Raw genomic sequence first — 23,077 nt, forward strand, 5'->3', positions numbered from 1 at the left:
GAGCAGCCCGTGACACTTTGCTCCAGTTGAGGAACCTGGGGCTTTTCATATTGTGCTATTAGGGCACAAAACGAAGAATCTTGGAACTAAATGTTTTGCTGCTTCATAAAACCATTCTTCACCCAGGACTCTTGGGCTGTCTCTTCCCTAGACCCTCTTCTCTCAGTTGGTGCTTGTTTTAGTCTGTCCTTTTGAAAGTACGCATAAGTGAAAAGATTCAAGAGATGTTATTTGTACAGCAAGTTTTGATGATCGCTTTTTGATGGGGTGGGCATGGAGGAGGATGGTGACGGACTGAACCTTGGTCTTCATTCAGACAACCTTGCTCTTGGGTGATGATATGAGGAGGACAAGATGAGGAAAAGGCCAGCTAATTCTCAGCGCTGGTACTCCCACTCCTGCCTTTTGTACCCAAGGCAGATACTACTAATTGATCCTCATGTGCCCTCTTTCTTCACAAAAACTCAACATGGACTCAGACTCTCTCTGTAGGCTGCCAACATGCTGACTCAGAGCTGGCAAGCCTTCTGGACTCTCGTGGCCATCCTGAAAGTAAGCCACCACCCCCACAAACCACCAGAAGATCTCCTGTCTTTATTATGATGAACATTTTATTATAGAGACAGACTGAACTCTCTTTTGTATAAAGAATCTTTGGATTGGGTCAGGGAAATCCACCTGCTAAAGGTCACCACTCAATTCTCCCTGCTTCTGCCTCAGCTAAGCCCCCACTTGCTATTTATACCTCAAGGTCACTGGAAACAGCAGAGGCTGCTGTCCCCAGGGCCAGGCTGGTTGGGTTGGGCCATGCTGGCCAGAAGGTCAGGGCTTCTGGCTGCTCACCAAGTCAGAGCCGCCCCGTCTCCCGCCCCAGTCGGTTGTCCAGAACCTGGAGCTGCTGGAGGAAGCCCGAGTTGGGGCAGATATCACGGTGGGCCTGCACTGTCTGGATGGCCTCCACCAGCGTCATGTTCTCGCAGATCATGAGGAAGGCCAGGACAACTGTAGCAGAGCGGCTCACCCCCATAGCACAGTGTACCAGCACACGGCCTGTTGGAAAGACCCAACCTAGCGTCAGCTACCTGCCCTCACACTGACCACCCACCCCAGCGGGAATTGGAGATGCTTCTGGCCATCCTTCAGCCCACCTACCACAGCACCCTGGAATACTGACAATGTTCTTACAGTCAGATGGGGCAGCTGAGGCCCAGAGAGGGAAAGGGACTGGCTTAAGGTCACGGAGCAAGTTAGTGGCCCAGCTAAGGTTAACAGCTGGGATTCCCTTCTCCGGGTCCAAGGTGCTTCTTCTGGCATCCTTTCCAACTCTGCCATCCTGTTCGAGCCCCATGTCATCCTGTACTCTCCCGTGGGAGACGGGACAGTATTCCTGGAGTCCCCTGGATTTGTGGTTGATTAGAGGGAGTGTCCCTTACCCCCTTAGTTCTGCCCTCTCCTCTATCCCTGCAGCCCTATGCCAAGGCCTCATCTTAAAGGGGTCTGTTTAGCCTTTGCTAGGTTGTGTACCTTCTGCCCAATGCCAGACCTCTTACTGAGGGATGGTTACCCTGAACCACATCAGACCTTAGCTATGTCTGTGATTGTTGGTCCCCTGAAGGGGACACTCACTAAATGGTAGTAGCTATTTGCTCCATGGGGTGGGAGGGTTGTTGAAGATGTTTGTAACTCTGGACACCCCACCCACCAGTGCTACTGGGAAAAGTGCCCCAGATCCCACCCCCTCACCACCATCCCTACCCCCACCTCCACCCCAGTGTCTTCCCCAGCAGTTCACCTTTAGGAACACTGAGGGCAGTCCGGATGTATCGAGCCACAGGCAGAAAGTAGACACTGAGGTCGAAGAAGGGGTTGTCATCAGCCTCAATGCCATAGTACTCCAAGGGCATTCCGCGGTAAAACTTGGCACCTGTGTCCACTTGAAACTTGCCCGCAGCAACATTCACGACATGGGTGATGCCCAGCTGGGTCAGCTTGTTCTTGTCCCGGGCTGCGTACCTGCAGGGAGGGCATGGGGACATTGAGAGGTGGGGCAGGTCTCATTGGGTCACCTCTGGCTGGGCTGGAACTTGTCCCCTTCCCTCCTCTGCCACCCCTCCTCCAAGTGTGAGACTGGAAACAGTGAACAGGCCCAGATGATCAAGACTCCGTTTCATGCAGCCCAACTTTTCTAGAGGGCAGTTTGGCCACATGCATCAGAAGCCTTAAAAATATGCAAATATATTGGGGCACCTGGGTGCCTCAGTCGGTTGGGCGGCCGACTACAGCTCAGGTCATGATCTCGCGGTCTGTGAGTTCGAGCCCTGCATCGGGCTCTGTCCTGAGCACTCAGAGTCTGGAGCCTGCTTCCGATTCTGTGTCTCCCTCTCTCTCTGCCCCTTCCCTGCTTGCTCTCAGTCTCTCTCTCTCTCAAAAATAATAAACAAAAAAAAATTAAAAAATATATGCATAATATATACATCCCTTGCCTCAGCAAGTCCCCTTCTAGGAACTTGAAAAAAACCCAAAATGTGCCCACAAACATATATAAATTGGACCTAATGATATTCAAGATAGTGAAAAATTGGAAAAAATCACTATCTTGTAATAGGAGACTGAGTATGGTATATCTAAATGAAATACTATGCAACCACTAAAATGTTGTAGATTGTTGCAGGTAAACAAGGAAAGGTGTTTGTGCTATATTGAGCACCTGTGAAAAATGCAGGCTACATTGGGGCACCTGGATGGCTCAGTCAGTTAAGCGTCTGACTCTTGGTTTCAGCTCAGGTCATGATTTCACAGTTTTGTGAGTTCTGGCCCCACATTGGGCTCTTCTCTGGCAGCTCAGAGCTTGCTTAGGATTCTCTCTCTCTCCCTGTCTCTCTGCTCTTCCCTCACTAGCACTGTCTCTGTCTTTCTCAAATAAATAAATAAACTTAAAAAGAATGCAGGATACAGAACTTTGTTTAAAAATGTTTTCAGGGGCGCCTGGGTGGCGCAGTCGGTTAAGCGTCCGACTTCAGCCAGGTCACGATCTCACGGTCCGTGAGTTCGAGCCCCATGTCAGGCTCTGGGCTGATGGCTCAGAGCCTGGAGCCTGTTTCCAATTCTGTGTCTCCCTCTCTCTCTGCCCCTCCCCCGTTCATGCTCTGTCTCTCTGTCCCCAAAAAAAATAAATAAACGTTGAAAAAAAAAATGTTTTCAAAGGATGTGTGGTTCCATTCAAAAAGCTTTAAAAAAAAAATCTTTCTACATAAAGTAGATTACAAAATGGGACTAGAAAGAGGTATCATTTCTGTAAAAAAAAAATGTGACAAAGCGTTTATGTCTGTATATTTTTATTTTTAATGTTTATTTATTTTTGAGAGAGAGAGAGAGACAGAGCACAAGTGGAGGAGGGGCAGAGAGAGAGGGAGACACAGAATCTGAAGCAGGCTCCAGGCTCTGAGCGCTCAGCACAGAGCCCGATGTGGGGCTTGAAATCACAGACTGCGAGATCATGACCTGAGCAAGTAGGATGCTTAACCGACTGAGCCACCTACATGCCCCATGTGTGTGTATTTTTAAAAAGTCAACAAGGATTTTATAACTGGTTATCTGGTGCGGGGAAAGCATATTTGCCATATTATTTATAAGATATTGAACCATATTTTCTAAATATTAAGGAAAATGTCTGAAATCCACGTATATTCATCCATATATTCCAAATTTTAGGAAAACTTTTGGGGAAATGACTCACAATTCTACTTTCTTTATACATATACACCCTATAGAAACTTGGTGTGTGTATTCCCAGGAACCATGTACTAGACTGTTCCTAGGATCACTGTTCATAATAGCCAAAAAGTGAAAACAACTCAAATGCCCACGTACAATAGAATGGATAAACTATGGGATAGTCATACAAACAAATAGTATGCAGCAATGCAGAATGACTGAGCTTCAGCTGCATATAATGCAAGTGAATTTTACAACACTGAGCAAAGGATGCCAGGCACAAAGGATCCACAATAGGATTCCATTCATATGACTTTAAAAGACAAACAAAACTAACTACATTGTCAGGTATATAGGTGTTAAAACCATAAAGAAAAGCAAGGAAATAATTATTTCAATACTTAGTAGTTATCTACAAGGAAAGGGATTATGATGAGTGGGACTTCTAGGGCATAAGTAATGTCCTATTTCTTGTCCTGGATGGCGAAACAGTTCATATGTGCTCTATACACTTTTCTTTTTTTCTTTTTCTTTTCCTTCTCTCTCTTTTTTTTTTTTTTTAATTTTAGAGGGGGAGAGAGAGAGTGCATGTGTGTGAGTGGGGGAGGGGGCAGAAGGAGAGAGAGAGCAGAGCCAGATATAGGGCTCAATCCCAAGACTCTGGGATCGTGATCTGAGCTGAAATCAAGAGTTGGACACTCAACTGAATGAGCCCCTCTATGCACTTTTCTTATGTGTATTCTGTTTCCACAGCTAAAATTAATAGTAATACAGAAGGAAAGGAACATGTGGAAAGAAATGGTGGGAGGCAAAGAGGGTGCCACCTCTGCTCCTGGAGGACTCTGGGAGAGGCTCTCCTTCTGTCCCCCCTACCTCCCACCGTGGGTAGTACTTACGCATCTCCTAGGAAGAGGTTGGGCCAGACCTCATCGATGTGGCTCAGCATGGCAGCCCGACGGACCCACAGCAAGCGCTGTAGGGAGGCTAGTGTGGGTGGCTGGTAGGGGGACACCCGGACTGCCCCATGGATCTTGGGCCTCCGGAGGTCCTGCTTCTGCAGCGAGTTCATTCTGAAACACAGTGGACACTGTGGTGGTTGGGGGCAGGATCCCTACCTGTGGGTCAAGCTGATGGAAAGGCCCAGGCATGGTGCAGTGCCCAGGTGCCACTGGGATGCTGCAAAAAGGGCCTCAGTTATTTTGGATGAGGTTATTAACCAGCTCAGGTGGGGCTGAGGCCTAGACCCTTTCCCCAGGGAACAAGGGAATCAATCCTTTGTCACCCCTGTGAAGCTGAGAAGCTCTCTCCTGCACTTTCCAGAGGTCCCTGATGGTGGAAGCTTTGGCCAAGGGGCCCTCGGAGTTCCCTGTTTGTAACAACTAGTCAGTGAAGACCCTGTCCCTTAAGTCACAGGTACTTGGGACTTTATAGGGATGAGGACTTCAGATGACTGTGGCTCTCAGAGGGCACCTACGAAGGCCCCCACAACCTGGCAGCTCATCTCAAGCTCCCTCCTCTGCTGCTTCCCCAGGTCCCCATTCCCTCCCAGTTTCAGGTGCTTGAAGGGCAGAGCCCATCTCAGGAATAAGGGGGCCTGGGCCATGAACTGACATTTGTTGGTATTTCTGTGCTAAGTAAACTGATGCTCTTATAGGCCTGAGGCCTCACTTGGGTTAGTTCCCTATTTTACATAGGAGGAAGCTGAAGGTCAGAGAGAATTTTTAAGTGATGCCCAAAGCCATATGGGTGATAAGTAGCAAGGCTGGGTTTTCCATCCAGTTGTGTTCCTTCAGTTCTGTCTCTAAGCCTTCCACTTGCCATCGTTGGGGACTCCAGAGAATGGTCACTACTAATCCGTCTGTCTCTACATGAGAGCCTAGTGTTGGGGTCACACATCTGCCTATAGGCCCTGGGATTTTCCTCCTTACCCCCATGACTCAGGCCAGTGCTGAAGATCAGGCCTCACCCAGGGAGGGTGAGTTGTGTCAGGAGTCATCTGGCTGAGGGTATCCGGGACCCTGCAGAGCTGGGTTATCTGTGGCACCAGAACCTGGGTCTGGTGCTGTGCTGGGAAGGAGTGCCTATCTTGGCTAATTGTCCCTGGCCCCCTCAACCAGTAACTAGGGAAGGTACAAACTGGGAAGAACATCTTTTCTCTTTGGTAGGCAGTTCCAAGACCAGGAAGAGAAATGGGCACCCAGGAGGCCACTGGCTTGGCCAAGCTCACCCAGCAGGTAGCCGGTGGGCAGGGTGGAAGTGAAGACCCAGCTTTCCCCTTCATCCCCCACTGTGACCTCTCAGGGCAGGCTGAATGGCCTGCCACCTACCTAGGGCATGGTCTGGGGCCAGGAATGGGGGAGTGGGTACAGGGACAGGACTCAGCACATGAGCGGAACTGGGCTGGGGCAGGTTCCGCCCAGAACACAAACGCTGTGAAGCGGCTAGAATTCCAGGTCCTTCCCTTGGAGCCTGTGGGGGTGGGGTCTGAAAGCAGACCTAGGCTGCTGTAGCCTGAAGCACAGTCCTTTCAAACCCTCTCTGCTTGGCATCTCTTTGGGATGAAAGGCTTTTGGCCCTGAGCTTCCCATGTCCAATGGAAGCTACCTGAAGTGGTGGAAAGAGAACTTTGGAGGGAGGGAGGACAGCATGGCCATAACTCATTTGGTGGCCTCCAGCAAGTCTTTGCTCCTGTCTGGCCGATGGTCTGTCTAATGTTTAAGATCCTGGCCTTGCCTGACTTTAGGATTCCCTGGGGGTGTGACCTGAGAATGAGAGCAGTGGCTGGGTTTGCAGTAGCTACAGGGTAGGGATTGGCATAGTGTGTTGGGGTGGAGAAAGCCCCAGGCCCCAGGGTTGTCCAACAGCCACACTGGTCTGCCGCCAGCAGCTGGAGCTGCAGGAGATGGAGCTCTGAGAAGCCTGGCAGACCCACGCTGGCCTCTGAGCTTGGCGTGGGGTACTTCCGCCACCCTGTGGCCATTGGGTGCATCGCAGTCCAGCTGTGCCAGGGAGTAGGCAGCCAGGCTCTGGCTGACACAGAGCTGGTCCCAAGGGGGCTCCTGGGAAGAGGAGGAACCAGCAGAGGGATCAGGAATTGGGGACTGTTAGGCCACAGCCATGTTTCAATTTCCTAGGGGCCTTAGACCCAAGTCTGAAGAATGGGGGCCTTTTCCTTGGACTTTGGGGTACTCCTTGTCTGGTCCCACCTAGGTTCTCATACCTGATGCTCACAGATGTACCCCACATTTGTCCACTCTGTCCTACTGGGGGTCCAGCCCCCTGCGCAAGAACTCATCCTTCAAGCTCCAGGCACATCCAAGGAAGGGGAGTCAGTGGCTACAGCAGCTCCTCTGGTTTCTGCTGCCCCCGGACCTGGACTGACTCCTCCTCCCACATCTCCTTGGCCACCACAGAGTGAAGCATGCGCCCAACATTTAGTAGGGACAGGTCAGGCCTGGCTCTTCTCCTCATTCACTCTGGCCCTCATTCTGCCTCCTTCTTGTGTCTTCTCCCTAAGCTGAATACCTGCCTCTGTGGGCAGTGGTTTCTCTGCTCTTGTGCTGCCGCTGTTGACAAGTTTAGATATTTGTTTTCTGTCTTTGTGTGTGTCCCTCCTCCTGTCTATGCTGCTCTCCCCAGCCTCTCATAGGAGCTCATGCTCCTCCACAGCCCCTGACACACCACTCTGCCAAGGCACAGGCCTCCTCGGGGCGGGGGGCAGCTCTTGCCATCCACCTCCTCAGCTGAAGCTCCAGACGTCCCCCTGGCCTTCCCTCCTCCCCAGGCTCTCTGCTTCCTCCTCCTCCCCAAGCAGACCAGATGGGACTGTGGCCACAGGAGAGTTAAGGCCAGAGATCTCAGGGCAAGATGAGTGAGGAGCCTGGTAAAGGAAGCCTCAGGGAGGGTGGCAGGCGGGCAGCCAACATGAGCTGCCAGTGGGGCTCTGCACTCAGCACGCAGGCCCTGGAGGAGGACAGATCTGGGCAGTTCTCAGGTCAGGTGTTTGTATGGTCTTCTTCGAGCCGGTTTTTTCATGGGGCTGCTGTGAGAATTTCATGAAATACTAAATGTAAGGCACCTCCCACAGGGTCTGCCTTATGGTAGATGCCTTCAGAATGGTGCATCTTACTATTATTATCATTACTACTATTATTACTCTTACCCTTTCAAGCCTCAGCCATATCCTGGGTAGAGGGTAACCTCCCCCAGGACAGTGAGGCTTAGTCTCTGTTTCTTTGTGTCTCTTAAGGTTTTTTTTCTCCGTCCAGCAATAATTGTTATTATATTCACCACCTACTAAGGATAGACTGTGTACCAGACAGAGCTAAATGCTTACATTTTCTCATTGGATCATCACGGTACCCTTATAAAGCAGATAACTTTATCATCCCCATTTTACAGATGAGGAAACTGAGGCTCAGAGAGATTAAGTGATGTGTTCAAGGTCACGCGGCCAGTAAGCATGGGATCCAGGATTTGAGCCCACATCTTTCTGACTATTCTGCTCTTGTCTGTGCCTGTATCTCTAGCCCACTCTGTCCTCCAATCTAACCCAGTCCCTCCACAACACACATAGACACAGGTGCCCTGACCCTCATGACTCAGCATGCTCTGTGGCCCCCCTGAAATAGGGGCACTCACCCACCTGTGGGGATATCTGGCCCAGGCTGTGGTCTTCTCTGACGGCCACTTTGTGCTGCCGGCTTCCAGCTGCCTGTCTCCGCACACTTGATGCTGTTTCTATTTTTTGATTTGAGTTTAATTATAAAGCATGATGTGCTGCTCCCCTCTTCTGGCCTCCCCCTGACACTCCCAACTCACCCACTGGGTCCCTGGCATGGTCAGTGCCAGGCCCAGCCAGGCATCTGGCCTTGCTGGGAGTGGAGGCAGCTCGCAGGGGTCTGCTATGGTGCGTATGCATATGTGGAGCAGGGAGAAAGAAGATCCAATAAGCCATTTTAAAAGCTCCCTTGGCCTTCGAGGGTGGTATGAAGGATGGGAAGAAGGTTAGAGCTAGAAGGATCTTCCATGGAGGAGGACAGAAAAGAGACTAGCCAAAACCAGACACAAACTGGCAGTGATGTCAACATCAGAACCCAGGTCCAGGGGTGCTCAGTTGGGAGCTGAGGATTATAGGACTGGCCCAGGATTAAGATCTAGAAGACCCAGGCTGAGGGAAGTGTGGGTACACTTAACAAAGCTGTAAGTGGGGTTCAGAGCAGGCCTTTAGACCTGCACTGGCCTGCCATCAGAGGCTGTGTGTCCAGAAGCCACTCTGCCCTCTGCCAGGCTCCTCTTTCCTCCAGAAAGTATTCCTAACCCAGGTCTCACTGTCCCTTGAGGTCAGCAAGATGGTGTTTTAGGTCCTTCCAAGGCCACTGTGGTCAGTTAAGGACCTTGGATTTAGACCTGTTAAGAATCCTTCCTGCTCTCCAGATACCCTTCTCATATAGACTTCAGGACTCCTCCACACAACACTCCCAGATGACAGGCACACACAGAGACATATGCACACCTGCGGCCACACCTACAGGGTGACTCTGAAGTCTGAACTCCAGGGAGCTAGGGTTCAGCCCCTGCTGGGGTCCCCTGAGCCCTGGGGAGAGCTGGTGGAGGCAGCTATGGCTAAGGGCAATCATGAACACTTAGAGTCCCCTCCCGCTCTCCTCCCATCCTCCCACCCCAGGAAACTTGGAGCCCCTGCCTAAGGAGCCTCAGGATTGGCTGAGAAGGCAGACCATTCCCACCTGCAGGGACTGAAGACAGTGGCTGGCAGGGAGTGCAGGCAGCGGGAGGAAGCAGATGGAGTAGCAGGCTCTAGGGCGGACTCCACACTGGGTTCTTACCATCTTCTTGGAATCCACCTGGGCCAGAGCCTCCAGCAGCACCAACAGGACCAGTGCCAGGGCAGCAAAGTGGCACAGCCCTGCGGCAGAGAGTAATGACCAGCTCTGGGGAAGAGATGAGCTCCATGTTATAGGCAGGCAACCCAAGTCCCAGAATGGCTGGGACTTGTCAGGGCAGAGGCAAGAACTGCCATCTAAACCTGCCTCTGCCTTCAGTCCTCTATGTAAGGTCAAGTGGGTACAGGTGCTGGGAGAAATAAGGCAGGTCTGGGGCCTAGGTCTGGGGCCTAGGGCTCATGGAGAGAAATGACCTTTCCCCAAGGCCCCCTCATCTTTCGGAGTCCCGAGGTCTGCTGTGTATGGCCATATAGGCTGCACACTGCACAACTCCTGGGGACTCCAGTAGCACAGGCTGTCTGGTGGGTGGCACCTCAAGGAAGTGTGCAGTGCTGCAGCCCAACTGATTTCCCCCAAGCTGCCTGATGGAGAGATACTGAAGTTGGAGGTCAGGGCATTTAAGGGTTCCAAGCCAAGGAAGTGGGGCAGTTGGGCATAATCAGAGATCTGCTTTCCACCAGTTTCCTGAAACCTGTTTAGAGGAGAGAGCAGGATGGGAACATGCCATTCTTGTCTCCCTCTTGGCTCCGCATACCCACAGAGCTCCGCACAGTGGTTTCCCACCCAGCTCAGCCCTAGGCCTAATCCCAACCACGGCTATAACCCTAATTTTCTTCCATTACACTCACCCCCAAACTCTAAACCTATCTCTCCATCCTGCTCTGATCCCCATCCCCAAGATGCTCATCCTTCTGAAAGTATCAGGAAGGGGTCAGTGTTGCTACATGGCTCCCTGGCAATGGTGCCAGTTACCAATTCAGAAACAAGAACAGCTTTTAGTGGGAGGCAGGGCAGAGGGAAATTCAGTCCACATCCTGGGAAGCTCTTGGTAGGAAAAAGCTACCACTTTTCCAACTCCCAAGAGAGCCCAGGCCCATCACCCACCCCTAGCTGGCAACCCCTCTGAGCCAGTGGGCACTGAGGCACAGAGCCCAAGTCAGGGTTGAGGAGAGATGAGGGAAGGCACAGCATGGGTAGGAGGCTTAGCTCCCTGGCTGATGGCCCTCAAGGGGGATGTGAATGTGAGGCAGGTGGGCTACTGGGGACAGACAAAACAGACCCAGCCTCAGCATGGTGAGAGAAGAAGGGCAGGTGACACCGCAGCTCCCTCACAATGCTGGTGCCAGCACAGCCACTCCACCACAGGAAGAGACGTCCCTATGGCCTCCCAGCTGAGCTGGAGGAAAACAGGGCTGATGCCAAAGAAATTGAAGTAGCACCTCGGTGACCGTTTGTGGGCCAGGAGCCTGAGAAGCAGTGTTGCTGTTGGGAGCAGCCAACTCCTTCTACTAGGCAGCTGGGGATACAGGAGGCCCCCATCAGGAGTGGGGAGACCTGGGGGAGGAAGTGTTGAGGATCTGTTCCTCTTCTGTAACTTAAGGACCATCTGCTAATGCTCTGAATGCACTGCACATGGGGCCGCAGGACGGAGGGTAAACGGAAGTAGAAAGGAGCTGGATAGACCTTTAATGTCCTACAGGGGTCCTCAGAACCTGAGAGGGAATGAAGTTAGGGAGGCTGCTTCTGTGGATCTCTGAGATCAGACTGATTGGGGGAGGACAGGTAGGGAGTGGGGTACTGGGTCTGAGGCAAGGAATGGAATGGCATGATGACAGGAGAACTTTGTATCAAGCTGGGCTCAGGTGAGGAGGCCATGGCTGGTGGCAGGAGTACCTGTACTCCTTCTCCATTGTGAGAAGGGTGAGGCAGGGCTGATGTGAAAATTGGCTAAGCCTGGAGTGACAGCTGTAGCCCCACTTTCCCCCCAGAGCTGGAGCTGGGGTCTGGACCTGGGAAGGAGGTATGCAGAGGTGTGGGAATGTCCAGACAGCCCACAGGTGTCAGGACTGGTGGTGTTGCTGCCTTAGTGGGGTTCAGGTGAGCCCCCACTGGCTTTTGGCCAAGGAAGCAGGGCAGCCCACATCAGAACCGGGTAAGAAGGCCTCACCTCTTCCATTATATGCTTTCCACCTCTTTCCTTCCTAACATTTCCATCCTCTCAGGGGTCTGAAGAACATGAGTAGGCTGCAGGAGAAAGGCTCCTTCTGGAAGGTTGACTTAGCCAGGCCCCTTCAACCCTCCCTCTGGCTACACATAGCCCTGACAACCCACTTCTGAACTGGTCCCATTCCATGTCCCCCGCCAACCCTCATGGGCCTTCCCTTTCCTGGTTCCCCATCCAGCCCTGACCTGACCTCTCACTTCTTAACTGCACCCAGTCTTGCCCCTCACCTCCTCATTCCCTGCCCAGCCCTCACCTGGCCCCTCAGCTCCGGCCTGCACCCCGCAGCTGCTGGTCCAGCTGGCAGAGCTGGTGGAGGAAGCCTCGGTTGGGAAAGACCCATCGGTGTTGCCTCACGGTGATCACTGCCTCGCGCAGGGACAGCTGCTGGTGTAGCATGAGGTAGGCCAGCACCAGTGTGGCAGAGCGGCTCACCCCTACCACACAGTGCACCAGGACCTTGGCTGAGGAAGACATCCCGGTGAAAGACCCTTTCCCACCAGCTGGCCCACCCAAGGGCAGGGGTAGGGATCCAAGTTCCTTTCCCCGCTCTGCCTTGGGTGTACTATGTAACCCTGGGCAAACCATTCAGCCTTTAGGGTTCCCAGTTTCCTGATCAGTCAAATGGGTATATCAACACCCTTTGCCTCCCCTTGGGATAGGGTCCAAACTCCTTAACACACGGCTTACAAGACCCTCCGTGAGCTGGCCCCTGCTAACCTTACAGCTTCATCTCAGGCTATCTCACCCCAACCTTCAGATCTAAGAACACTGGGTAACTTTCAGTTCCTTAAAGCTCTTATGGTCTCTGGCCTCCAGCCCTAGAACATGCTATTCCAACTACCTATAGCTTCTCTAGCTCATGGTCTGACTAATGTTTAGTACTCATCTATCAGGTTTCAGCTAAGACATGATTTCCTTGTACAGGCTTTCCTGACCACTCATGGTATCACTTGAATCACAGAGCAGCTCATCCTTTTTGCATGTGGCCCAGTGAATACTGCTGTAGAGGGAAGTCTCCTCACCTCCTGGTCCTCTGGACTGAGCACCCTTGCCCTGTGCCTAGTCTCCCACGTCTCTTCACATTTACCCATTCAAAGGAATAGTACCCACAATACTCCACATTCTGACCATCTTTCCACAAAACATATAATGGCAAGTTCCATTAGAGCAGGGATCCTGCCTCGTCTAAGTGTGGATTTAGTACCTAGCTCAGTGCCTGGCACAGAAAAAATAATAAATAGCTGGTAAATGAATGCTTGTAAAACGAATGTCAAAGTGCTCTGGATGTTAAAGAGTGCTGTGAGCCATAGTCTTGTCTTTCCTGTCACATAGATGAGAAACTGAAGTCCAGAGAGGGACACTGGCTTGCCCAGGGTCAGGTAAGAAGGGGCATGGCCCTTGCCCAGGATGAACACAGAGTGCGGGCTCCAGCTTCCCCAGCCTCCTTTGTTCTACCCTGGGTATTAGAAGTTTGTTGGTTTTTTAGGGGCATATGGGTGGCTTAGTCAGTTAAGTGTCCGACTTCAGCTCAGGTCATGATCTCACAGTTTGTGGATTTGAACCCCGCATTGGGCTCTGTGCTGACAGCTCAGAGCCTGGAGCCTGCCTTGGGTTCTGTGTCTCCCTCTCTCTATGCCCCTCCCCCACTCATGCTCTGTCTCTGTCTCTCATAAATGAATAAACGTTAAAAAAAAATTTTTTTTTAAAGTTTGCTTTCTTTTCCATTTGAAAATACTTTAGAAACCAGACATCTAGTTACTAAATGGCAATTTCTCAAAGCTGAATGATGCAGAGAAAGAGCTGTTCTGCTATTTGTGAAACTTGGCTTTCAGTCCCAGGACTGCTCCTAACTCGTGACATGACCTTGTATTCTAGGCCTCAGTTTCCCTGTCTATGAAGCAATGAAGTTGGATAAATTGTAGTAGCACTGAGCAGAGGATTTTTAAAAACCTGAAGGCTTTTGAAAAACTAGAAATGGGAGGGCACCGATATTTGAGGGGAAACTTGATATCTCGCCCCCCAATGACTGAGCAGGTTGGAATATGAGTTCAGACCCAACTCCTACCCCCGGGTGTGCTGAGGGCACGGTGGATGAAGTCAGCTGCTGAGGAGAAGTAGGCACTGATGTCGAAATTGGGGAGGTCGTGGGCTGGTACGCCCAGGTAGCTCACACTGCTGCCGTAGAAGTCAGGGCTGCCCTGACAGTAGAGTCCGCCGTGGGCTGCATTCAGCACATGGGTGATGCCCAGCTTCCATAGCTCAAAGCGGTTATTTGCCGTGGCCCTACGAAGGGAAGGAATGGGGCTGGTTGCTGGCTAAGCCATGGGGTCCAGAAGAGAGGTTTGGTCTGGCCCCCTGCTTCAGAGAGACAGAGCCATCAATATCCAAAGGGAGCCAAGAAGGAACCCAGTAAACTTGAGCCCCGCCCTCAGAGCTTTCTGGTGAAGGGTTGTTGGTGGTATAGGGAGTTATCTTCAGACCCTCTTTGCTACCTGAGGTGATCTGCTCCTGCCTTAGCCAAGACAGGAAGGAAAGAATTGCTTCAGTTCTGGAATCCAGCTGCCCCTCCTTTCCTGCCCCATGCCCTGCCACGGACATCTGGCCTCTTGTGGCCACCACCTCGTACCTGTTTCTAATTTGCAAATGTTTAATGACACCTTCCCTGATTCACCTTCCTCACCCACTCTGTGTCCAGAGGAGGCTGGACTCAGGAAGGGGAGCTCTCTGTCCATCTCATGTCATACCAGAAAGCACCATTCCCCAGGTCTCTATCCCTGAGACTCGCCAATTGTCCAGGATATATCAGAAGATTTCAGAATCCTCTGGGAGCGCCAATCATCCAGGCAGGCAAAAGCTTTCCTCCCCCTGGTGGTCACATCTGATCACTGCACTCACCCCAGCACACAGGAGTCCTAGAGTCAGTCCCTGGCCTGAGATGTGCAGAACAGAACTATTTCTCCTTGTGCCACCTAACCCCTCATCTCTGATAAAGAGCCCAAGAACTGTCTCTCCTTGTCCCCTTCCCCACACCCTTTCCGACGAGCTATCACTCACGCATCTCCTATGTAAAGGTTGGGCCAAACTTCGTCCACGTGGCTGCAAGAAACTTTCCCTGCCCTCAGGAGCTCCTCCAGTTCCAGAACGCTGGGGCAAGGCGTGGCTTCGGCATCTCCCCTCAGCACTGGGACTGAGGCTTCAGCCATGGGCCAGCCCACCCAGCCCTCTGTCTCCGCGGTCACTTCTCTTCTGCCTCTCCAGTGTCATTTCTCCTTCCTGGAGATTGGCAGGGACAGGTGGGACAGAAGCAAGTGACTCAGCAAGTCGTGGGGCCTCCAGAGAGAACAGGACATTTTCCCCCCAAGTTACTCCCCTAACCCCAAACTCCATGACAACATAGAATCCATCATATCTCTGCAAGTTATTTTACTTCTCCACCTGGGTTTCTTCATCTGTAAAGTAAGGATAATTGCAATTACTTCAAAGAATTGTGAGGATTAAATGAAACAAAGGATATTCTGTATCTAACACATCGTAATGCCCAACATTTGTTGAACTAAGAGGCTTTGGGCCCTGAGGAAGGCTATTTAGTTCTGAGGACTGAGTTAAAATAGAGATCCAGGGTGGAGAGGGGTGATTGATTCCAAGGATGAGTGATAAAAAAAGCTCCGCAGGTCTGGGTGGGCTACCAATTGGGTGGGAACCATATGGCTGCTGAGTGAGCCTCTGGATTATGCAGCCCAGGGAAAGTTTCAAGGGTTGTGGAGTCAGAGAAATGTGGAGAGGAGGCAAGGAGGACTTCCTCTCAAGGATGCCATGGGGTTTGTGGGGGAAGGTTTGAACAATGGTTCTGTACTGAAGATGGCTTTCTCAAAAGAGAAAGCTGAAATGGGCTGTGTATATCAAAGTGGGGAGAAGGGAAGTGAATGTTGCCCTAGACTTCTGAAGAGCCAAAAGGACTGTCATCAGAAACATTTTGGGGGCGCCTGGGTGGCTCAGCCGGTTGAGCGTCCGACTCCGGCTCAGGGCGCGATCTCGTGGTCTGTGAGTTTGAGCCCCGTGTCGGGCTCTGTGCTGACATCTCAGAGCCTGGAGCCTGCTTCAGATTCCGTGTCTCCCTCTCTCTCTGCCCTCCCCTGCTCATACTCTGTCTCTCTGTCAAAAATAAATAAACATTAAAAAAAAATTAGAAACATTTTGGGGATGGGAGGGAGATTCCCCTGCTTACAAGGGCTTTTGTCCCCACAACAGAAACTAAGAAAGCTCTATATCTGCCCTCCTGTCAGAGGCAGTTATGGGCAAAAGAGGTAAGAGGACTTGCCCGCTCTCAGGTGAGTTCGTGAAGGCTCTGTTGGGTTGGGAGGAATATGATTTGCTGTGGTGATGGGGTTTTGAGGTGGTGGGAGTTTGGAGCTGACGGCCAAGAAAGAATCCTTGAAGACATCTTTGGTGCAAAAAGGTGATTTTATTAAAGCCTGGGGACAGGACCCTGGGCAGAAAGAGCTATGAAGAGTGACTGGTTATATACTATGGAGTTGGGGGAGGTAAAGTCCAGAGGAAGTTTCTTAAAGAGATTTCCATACGCTAAGACTCACAGATTACTGAAGGCCTAGCTATTGTCAAACTAAAGTTGTTTTTCCCTCTAGCAAAGCATTATCTTTAAGACAGTAGGGAGTTCCTGGAGATAAAACTATTGATAAGATTGCCTTTTTCTTGTAATTTGTAAAATGATGGAGAGTCCCAGTTTAACCATTTGTTTTCTTTTTTTTTAATGTTTATTTATTTTTGAGAGAGAGAAGCAGAGAGTAAGTGGGGGAGGGGCAGAAAGAGAGGGAGACACACAATCGGAAGCAGGCTCCAGGCTCTGAGCTGTCAGCAGAGAGCCCGTGGTGGGGCTCAAACCTACGAACCATGAGATCATGACCTGAGTTGAAGTCAGAAACTCAAGTGACTGAGCCACCTAGGTGCCCCTTGACCATTTGTTTACTGTCCTTTATTTTGTTCTCAGACAGCCTGAAAGTGCCTGAGGAATGTCACATATATCCCACGGGGGTGGGGGTGGGGGGTGTTGTTAGCTTGTGCTTTGCCCTCAGCTTGCCTTATGCTTCCTCATCGGTGGGAAGGCTCCCAACTGCCTCTGGCCTTGAGTCCAGCCTGAGGGTAAAGGCTACAGCAGGGCATCCCACGGGAGCAGTAGGCACTCTTGTCCCCTCCCCCCTCAACCTGTCTCCATCCCATCAGAGCCTCCGAAGTCTGCCCTGCACTTGATGGGGAAGCAAGATCAAGGAGGGTTTGGAGCTCAGGTCACAGGTGGCTTTGGAGTTGGTTTCTGCCAATTCTAGGCCAGGTTAGGTACTTTCGGGTAATGGAATAAGAAGAGTACAGAATCTTGTTAGATTTAAGAATACTAGCTTCGGCATGTATTAACTGCAGTACCTCAGGTAGGTTTCTTGGCAGTTCTGTGTTATAACACCCTGAGAGTTGGCATAAGGATTAAGTGAGATATTTATATAACATTTGGCATAAGCGCTGTCAGAAAGTAAAGGCAATAAATGGTAACAATGATCCCTGGATATTGGCTCTTGCAGAGGAGCTGGCTCCCTCCAAAGGAATTAGGTAATTTCTTGTTCCCAAACCCCGCTTCCTAATCCCATAGGCCCCACCCCAACTTCACCAGCCCTTTATTTTCTCCCCCTTTGGCGTTGGGCCTGACGCATGCGCTCTCAGACTTCCTTGCTGCGGTTTTCCTTCCCCCAGCCCAGCTTGAGTCCCGCGAACCTTCCGGTTTGGGCCCCACCCCCGCCCGTAGGCTCCGCCTCCCTCCGGTACGGCCCCTCCTCCCGAAGCAGTTCCGGTTCGGATTCAAGTGGCTCCCGGCGCGGCAGAGACAGGCCGAAGCAATGCCTGCGCGCAGCCGCCACCGCCCCCGTCTCCACTCGGGCTCTCCTCCCCGGGCTCCGCCCCCGCCGCTCGAGGAGCTTCACTCCGGCGAGGCCCGGAGGGCCTGGGATTCCGACAGCGGCTCGGACGCCGACTCGGAGTTGGGTCGGGGGAGCCCGACCCGGACCGCAGAGGTGAGCGGCAGCTGAGCCTGACGAGAGGGGGGTTTGGGGTCTCCTGCAGCCGAGGGTGAGTTGGGAGTCAGGGGCGGAGCCGGGGCTCCCAAGGACTGGGGTCTGGAGGGGCCACCGAAGACGGTTGAGGGAGCCTGGAGAGTCGGCTCTAGAATGGAATCTGTGGGAAATGGAGGCTGTTGAGCTGAGAGCCTGAGGTGAGGTGGGAGAGTGGGAGTCCGAGGGAGAGATGGCTTTGAAGAGACAAGGGCTTGGAAGGTTTTGAGAGCCGAATAGTGAGGGAAGCAGATCGAAGGGGTCCCGCGTGAATGCGGGACTGGAGAAAGAGATGCTCCAGGATTTGGCAGTGGGGGCGAGGCACCGTAGGAGCCAGGAACACGGTCAGTGTTGCTGCCTGGCGAGCGACGGAACCCGGGTGTGAATCATGAGGTAGCTGACCAGAGTCGGGGGGGTGGGGGGTGATAATTAGGGGAAGGATTTAGGTTTGATTGGAAAAGGGAGGGGCTGTCCGCTAGGAAGTCGTCTGACCTAAAGGGCCTTAAAAAGAGAAACGGGGTCAAGAAAGAAAAAGAGCCCTGGGGGATCTAATTTAGGGCTTTGGCATTTTCACAGGTGTCTTTGAAAACGTCGAAGATCACTAGGGTAATGTGCTTGGATAATGGGGCTTTCTCATTTGTGAATAGGGGATCGTTTTAATAATCTGGGGCGGTGTTGAACATTGATTTGCCGTAAAGACTGGGGGGAAGTAGTAAAAAGGAAGTGATGTTTGGAAAAGATAGTGAAGGGGGTGATTCTGAACATAAAGGTATCATTTTGGGTTTTTTTTTACTAACAGTAATAGCGTGTTTTTGTCTTTGTATTTTTTCTTCAAGTTTACTTTAAATACCAGACAAGTTTAGATCTTTAAAAAAGACTTAATACGTTACCATTAAATTAAAAAAAAAAAAAAACTCAAAACAAGAATTTGGACGCTTAGGTTTTACAGAGACTCAGTATTGACTGGTTCCCCTTTGACAATTTGAGTTGACACATTATTTTGACCACAGGGTAAAAATATGATCAATGCAGGTTAAAAGGGTTATAAAACTGCAGTTCACCCTTGAACACCAGGAGGTTGGAAGCATGCAGTCATAATCCCCTATAACTCTTGACGCTACAAAAACTTAGCTAATAGCCTGTTGACCAGGAGCCTTACTGATAACATAAACGATTAACACATTTTGTATGTTATGTGTGTTATATACTGTGTCCTTATAGTAAAGTAAGCTAGAGAAAAGAAACTGTTAAAATCATAAGGAGGAGACAATAAATACATTTACAGTACCGTATTTATCGGGAAACAAGTCTGCATATAAGTGGACCTGTGCAATTCAAACCCATGTTCAAGGGCCAGCTGTCTACGTGAAATCACTGCAGCCCAGGAGTACTAGCTCTTTCTCTCACCCCTAACTCCAGGATTGGAGTCACCTCTTGAAAATCGGAGAAGTTCTTTTGATACATTTGCAGGACCAGTATTAATGCAATTTTGTATATATTGTATAAATAATATTTTTAGGAGAGTAATCTAGAAGAATAAGAAATAGAGGATGCTTGTAGTTGTCAGTAAACAGAACTGGGATAGGTGGGTACACAAATGCTTTTTATAGAAGACAGTACCAAAACAATAATTGTGCCAGAAAAATAATGATTGCAATACTTATGTTCACTTTAGTATAAGTAAGTTAATTTCCTTTTGTAATTGTTAAATTATAACATGGCTTCAAGAAGTCTTTGACTTCAGCTGTTTCATATGTTGTTTTACTTTTGCAGCTTTTTATTTGACTCTATGTTTTGCACATTTGTTGGCCATTTCAAAACAAACTTTTGATCAAGTGTTTCTTCTCTAAACAGGTATCTACTATTTAATCTTCATGCAGTGAAAATGTACTTTATTGCAAAAACTTTTCAATTAGCTTATGTATACAGACTGTCATCTTCAAATGCTTAGTGGACTAGTAATTATTTCTTCAAAGGAGAGCTGAATTCTTTGCTTTAACTGTTGTCAAAAGATTAACTCCCTTTTAACTTAATACAAAAGATATTTAGTTGGAAGTTACGTAGTATTACTATTGCTTGTATCTCTGTTTACCCTCACCAGACAGATTTCTCTAAAGACCTTGCCTTTATACTTAGCTCTAAATAAAAGTCTTGGCATTTAAAAATTTACTGAATGGAACTGAAATAGAACTCTAAGGTTACATCTTAATATTACTATAACATTAAAGAAACCATTAAATGGAATTGTATAATTTTTAATGTTTATTTATCTTTGGGGGGGGGGAGGGGCAGAGAGAGAGGGGAAACAAAGAACCCAAAGTAGGCTCCAGGCTCTGAACTGTCAGCACAGAGCCCGATGTGGGGCTCCAACTCACAAACTGCGAGATCAGGACCCCTGCCAAAGTCAGACTAACTTGACTGAGCCACCCAGGCACCCCTGGAGTTGTATAATTAACATATTAAATGCCCAATGGTTACTTTTGTTTCCCTTTGACAGTTCTCACTGTCCCTTAGTTGTAAAGAAAAAATCAGTTTTGTGGTAGAGCATTTTCCCTAAAACAAGAAGAAGCCATCATGACCACAGTGGCAGAACTTGCAGATATACTTAGATAAATCCATTTTTGTTTATTTTTTTAAACTTATTTTATTTTTACTATTTGTTTATCACAGATAAATCAGTTTTGATTTCAGTAGTACTCTCTGCATTCTGTAAAAACTCTCACATTGCACAACTGCTTGTAAAAATGTATTTTGCTAACCACTAAATCCTCAATGCGTTTTCAAAACTTTGCCATAGTTGATTTGGAAACATTTTCATGGCTTTTCTGAGAATTGAAATTTAAACACTGTTTTTGAGAAATTGTTGAATCACAGATGTTCTAATGAATATTATTATTTTGTCTTATAAGAATGACCATATTAAGTGGACATTCTTTGAAAATTCTTACCTTCTGGCCTGATGTAATATATGGTGTTACGTAGTGTGAATCTAACACAGCCATTAATCATGACAGTAATTCTTACTTTAGGTTTTACTGTCCTCTTACCTTTGAGAAATCCAGAAGTTAACAAAAATTGGAGAGCATGGACCAGGCACGCTTGGAGAACAATTCAGTGTTTACATGCTGCCTCTGTCACTGGTTGGTAATTTGTCACATGAGTAGTGGATATGAATTTGTGACAGACTTGTGTGAATATTCCTAGGCTCTCCCCCCCCCCCCCCCCATATACACAGCACTGTCATCACTGGATCTTAAGCTTAACCTTCTAGTTGAGTCTAGACTTCATGTCTCCATATTGAAGTGTTCTGTTACTTCCCTACACATTGGGTCTTCCTGGTAATAAAATCACTTCAGTACAGAATGTAACATAATATGAGTTTATCTTTGCTCTTGCTTAGGATAGTAGAAACTAGGAAAACTTGGTTACAATAGTTCCATCACAGTCTTTCACCATAAAATAGTTTTTATCATGTGTACCTCAAAAGACTGTTGTGGAGTCAGTGACCTATATTTATATTTATATTTGTCTTAAATTTTTATTGTGGGCTTAGGTGAGTAATTGTCGCAGTGGACAAGAGAGGTAGTATCTAATATCTTGATCCTTTGTTCTCTTAAAATTCTTGACAGGTAAGACATTCTATCTAGTAGGAGGTGAGAACCACGAATTCTGCTAATTTCAAATCTTGTAAGTTACACCGTCTCACTGAGTTATTGAAAATGTCTGCAAATTGGTTTTACTTTGGAACTTTGAGACTAAATTAAATCAATGTCAGTTTTATCAATGTAATATTGTCATGAAAGTCAAAGATTGCCAAAACTATACATTAAATTTTGAGTCCAAATTCAGTATATTTTCACAATATTGTGATGGGTTTTGAAATCTTGAGCCAGTTTCTCATTTTCCATCATGTTGATTTGATTTGGAGGTGTAGCATATTTAGAAATAAAGATTTTACCAATCAATATATCAAACTACTAGTCTTTCCAAATATCATTTTAGTGATTAGAATAAGAATTAGAATTTATATACTTCTTTGCTGGTATATTTCTTTGTACTGGCATGCAGCCAGATCAAGAACCCCTCATCAAATTTACTACTAAATTATCATCATTGTGTAAAACATTTTACTGCAACTGAGGGTTTAAACTGAGCAATATTGTCTAATTAGATTCTTACTCATTGAGCTGTGATGGTTCTGGATGTGGTATAGAATTAGATGCATCCTGCCAGTGGGAGTCTTAGTTTAAAGGCAAGTTGGAGCCAGAAAAAGTGTGGGTTCTTTGGTATACATGACAATTTTTTTTTTTTAATAGCATATGAGATTGCATGATCTGGACAGCAAAAAACGTCCCTGAACTGAAGTGCAGCCAAAAGAATGATGATGTAACTAAGAAGGCAATTTAATTTCTTCAAATGTGCTGCATCAAACTCTACTGCTCAGAAGTAGGACATAACAAAATAGTAAAGAATCACTGCTGGAGTTTCAGAAATGGTTGGTAGAAATTGGTTCAGGGTCTTTGTAACTTTTGAAATTATACCAGATTTCATAGATGTTTTGGAAACAATGCTCTGTGCTTAAGAAGGTAAACGGGGCATCTGGGTGGCTCAGGCAGTTAAGTATCTGATTCTTGATCTGAAGCCTGATCTCACTGTGAGTTTGAGCCCCACATGGGGCTCTCTGCTGTCAGCACAAAGCCTGCTTCAGATCCTTTGTCCCCCTCTCTCTCTGCCCCTCCTCCACTCATGCTCTCTCTAAACAATAAATAAACAAATGTTTAGAAAAAGAAAGAGAAAAATTGATGAAAAGATTTAAAAATAGGATTAAAAAATAAAAATGGGATTAGAAAAAAAGCTGCATAGTTCTAAATACTACAAACTGCAGAGCTAAATGCCCAAAGTAAACTTCATTCTTCTACATTATAATTTAGTCTTCTTACTTTCATAAGAGTTAATTTTATGCTCTGGCTTATGGATCTGCAAACTGATAGAATTTGTCTGTATTAAATGTATAATAAGTAAGCTTTATTAGGTAAAATTGGATTTAATGTTATTTAGCTTGAGTTCAACTATAATGTTTAATTGTTTTAAGGAGAATATATTTACTATATAATTTTTAAAAATCTCTTCCCCTCTTTTGTAAAAAAATTTTTTAATGATTTGTTTATTTTTGAGAGAGAGCATGCACAAGCTGGGGAGGAGGGTGGGCAGAGAGAGGGAGACACAAAAACCGAAGCAAGCTTCAGATTCCATGTTGTCAGCACAGAGCCTGACACAGGGCTCAAACG

General features: G+C 48.4%; 2 protein-coding genes across 12 annotated transcripts in view; one reads left to right on the plus strand and one right to left on the minus strand.

Annotated features, from left to right (window-relative positions):
* Nucleotides 1–591: 591 nt before the first annotated feature.
* Nucleotides 592–14,956, minus strand: DUSP13B (dual specificity phosphatase 13B). Of its 8 annotated transcripts, none has more exons than XM_027062330.2 (7): nucleotides 14,737–14,953; nucleotides 11,936–12,143; nucleotides 9,561–9,665; nucleotides 8,360–8,454; nucleotides 4,611–4,784; nucleotides 1,793–2,013; nucleotides 592–1,050 (listed from the first exon to the last, which is right to left on the minus strand). In XM_027062330.2, exons 1-7 carry the CDS (start codon nucleotides 14,883–14,885, stop codon nucleotides 848–850), a joined length of 1,155 nt encoding a protein of 384 aa, XP_026918131.2. In that variant the 5' UTR covers nucleotides 14,886–14,953; the 3' UTR covers nucleotides 592–847. The 8 variants fall into 8 exon arrangements, 7 of the variants coding, with proteins under 7 accessions (XP_026918131.2, XP_053063166.1, XP_026918130.1 ...); XM_053207191.1 differs by having other exon boundaries at nucleotides 9,462–9,665; XM_027062329.2 differs by lacking the exon at nucleotides 14,737–14,953 and adding an exon at nucleotides 13,748–13,887 and having other exon boundaries at nucleotides 9,462–9,665.
* A 2,542-nt stretch (nucleotides 14,957–17,498) lies between these two features.
* Nucleotides 17,499–23,077, plus strand: part of SAMD8 (sterile alpha motif domain containing 8) — a 50,692-nt gene continuing 45,113 nt past the window's right edge. The window contains exons 1-2 of one of the 4 annotated variants that reach the window (XM_053207658.1): nucleotides 17,634–17,753; nucleotides 22,106–22,284. Coding sequence is in view for 1 of the 4 variants with exons in the window: in XM_027062331.2 (XP_026918132.1) it covers nucleotides 17,580–17,753 (174 nt within the window). In the remaining 3 variants the exon portion in view is untranslated. Of the gene's footprint in view, nucleotides 17,754–18,365; nucleotides 18,396–22,105; nucleotides 22,285–23,077 lie in introns of those variants that run through there. The other 3 variants (XM_027062331.2, XM_027062334.2, XM_027062335.2) reach the window with 3 other exon arrangements.

The sequence above is a fragment of the Acinonyx jubatus genome, chromosome D2 (assembly GCF_027475565.1).
Source record: "Acinonyx jubatus isolate Ajub_Pintada_27869175 chromosome D2, VMU_Ajub_asm_v1.0, whole genome shotgun sequence".
NCBI classification, from domain to species: Eukaryota; Metazoa; Chordata; class Mammalia; order Carnivora; family Felidae; genus Acinonyx; species Acinonyx jubatus.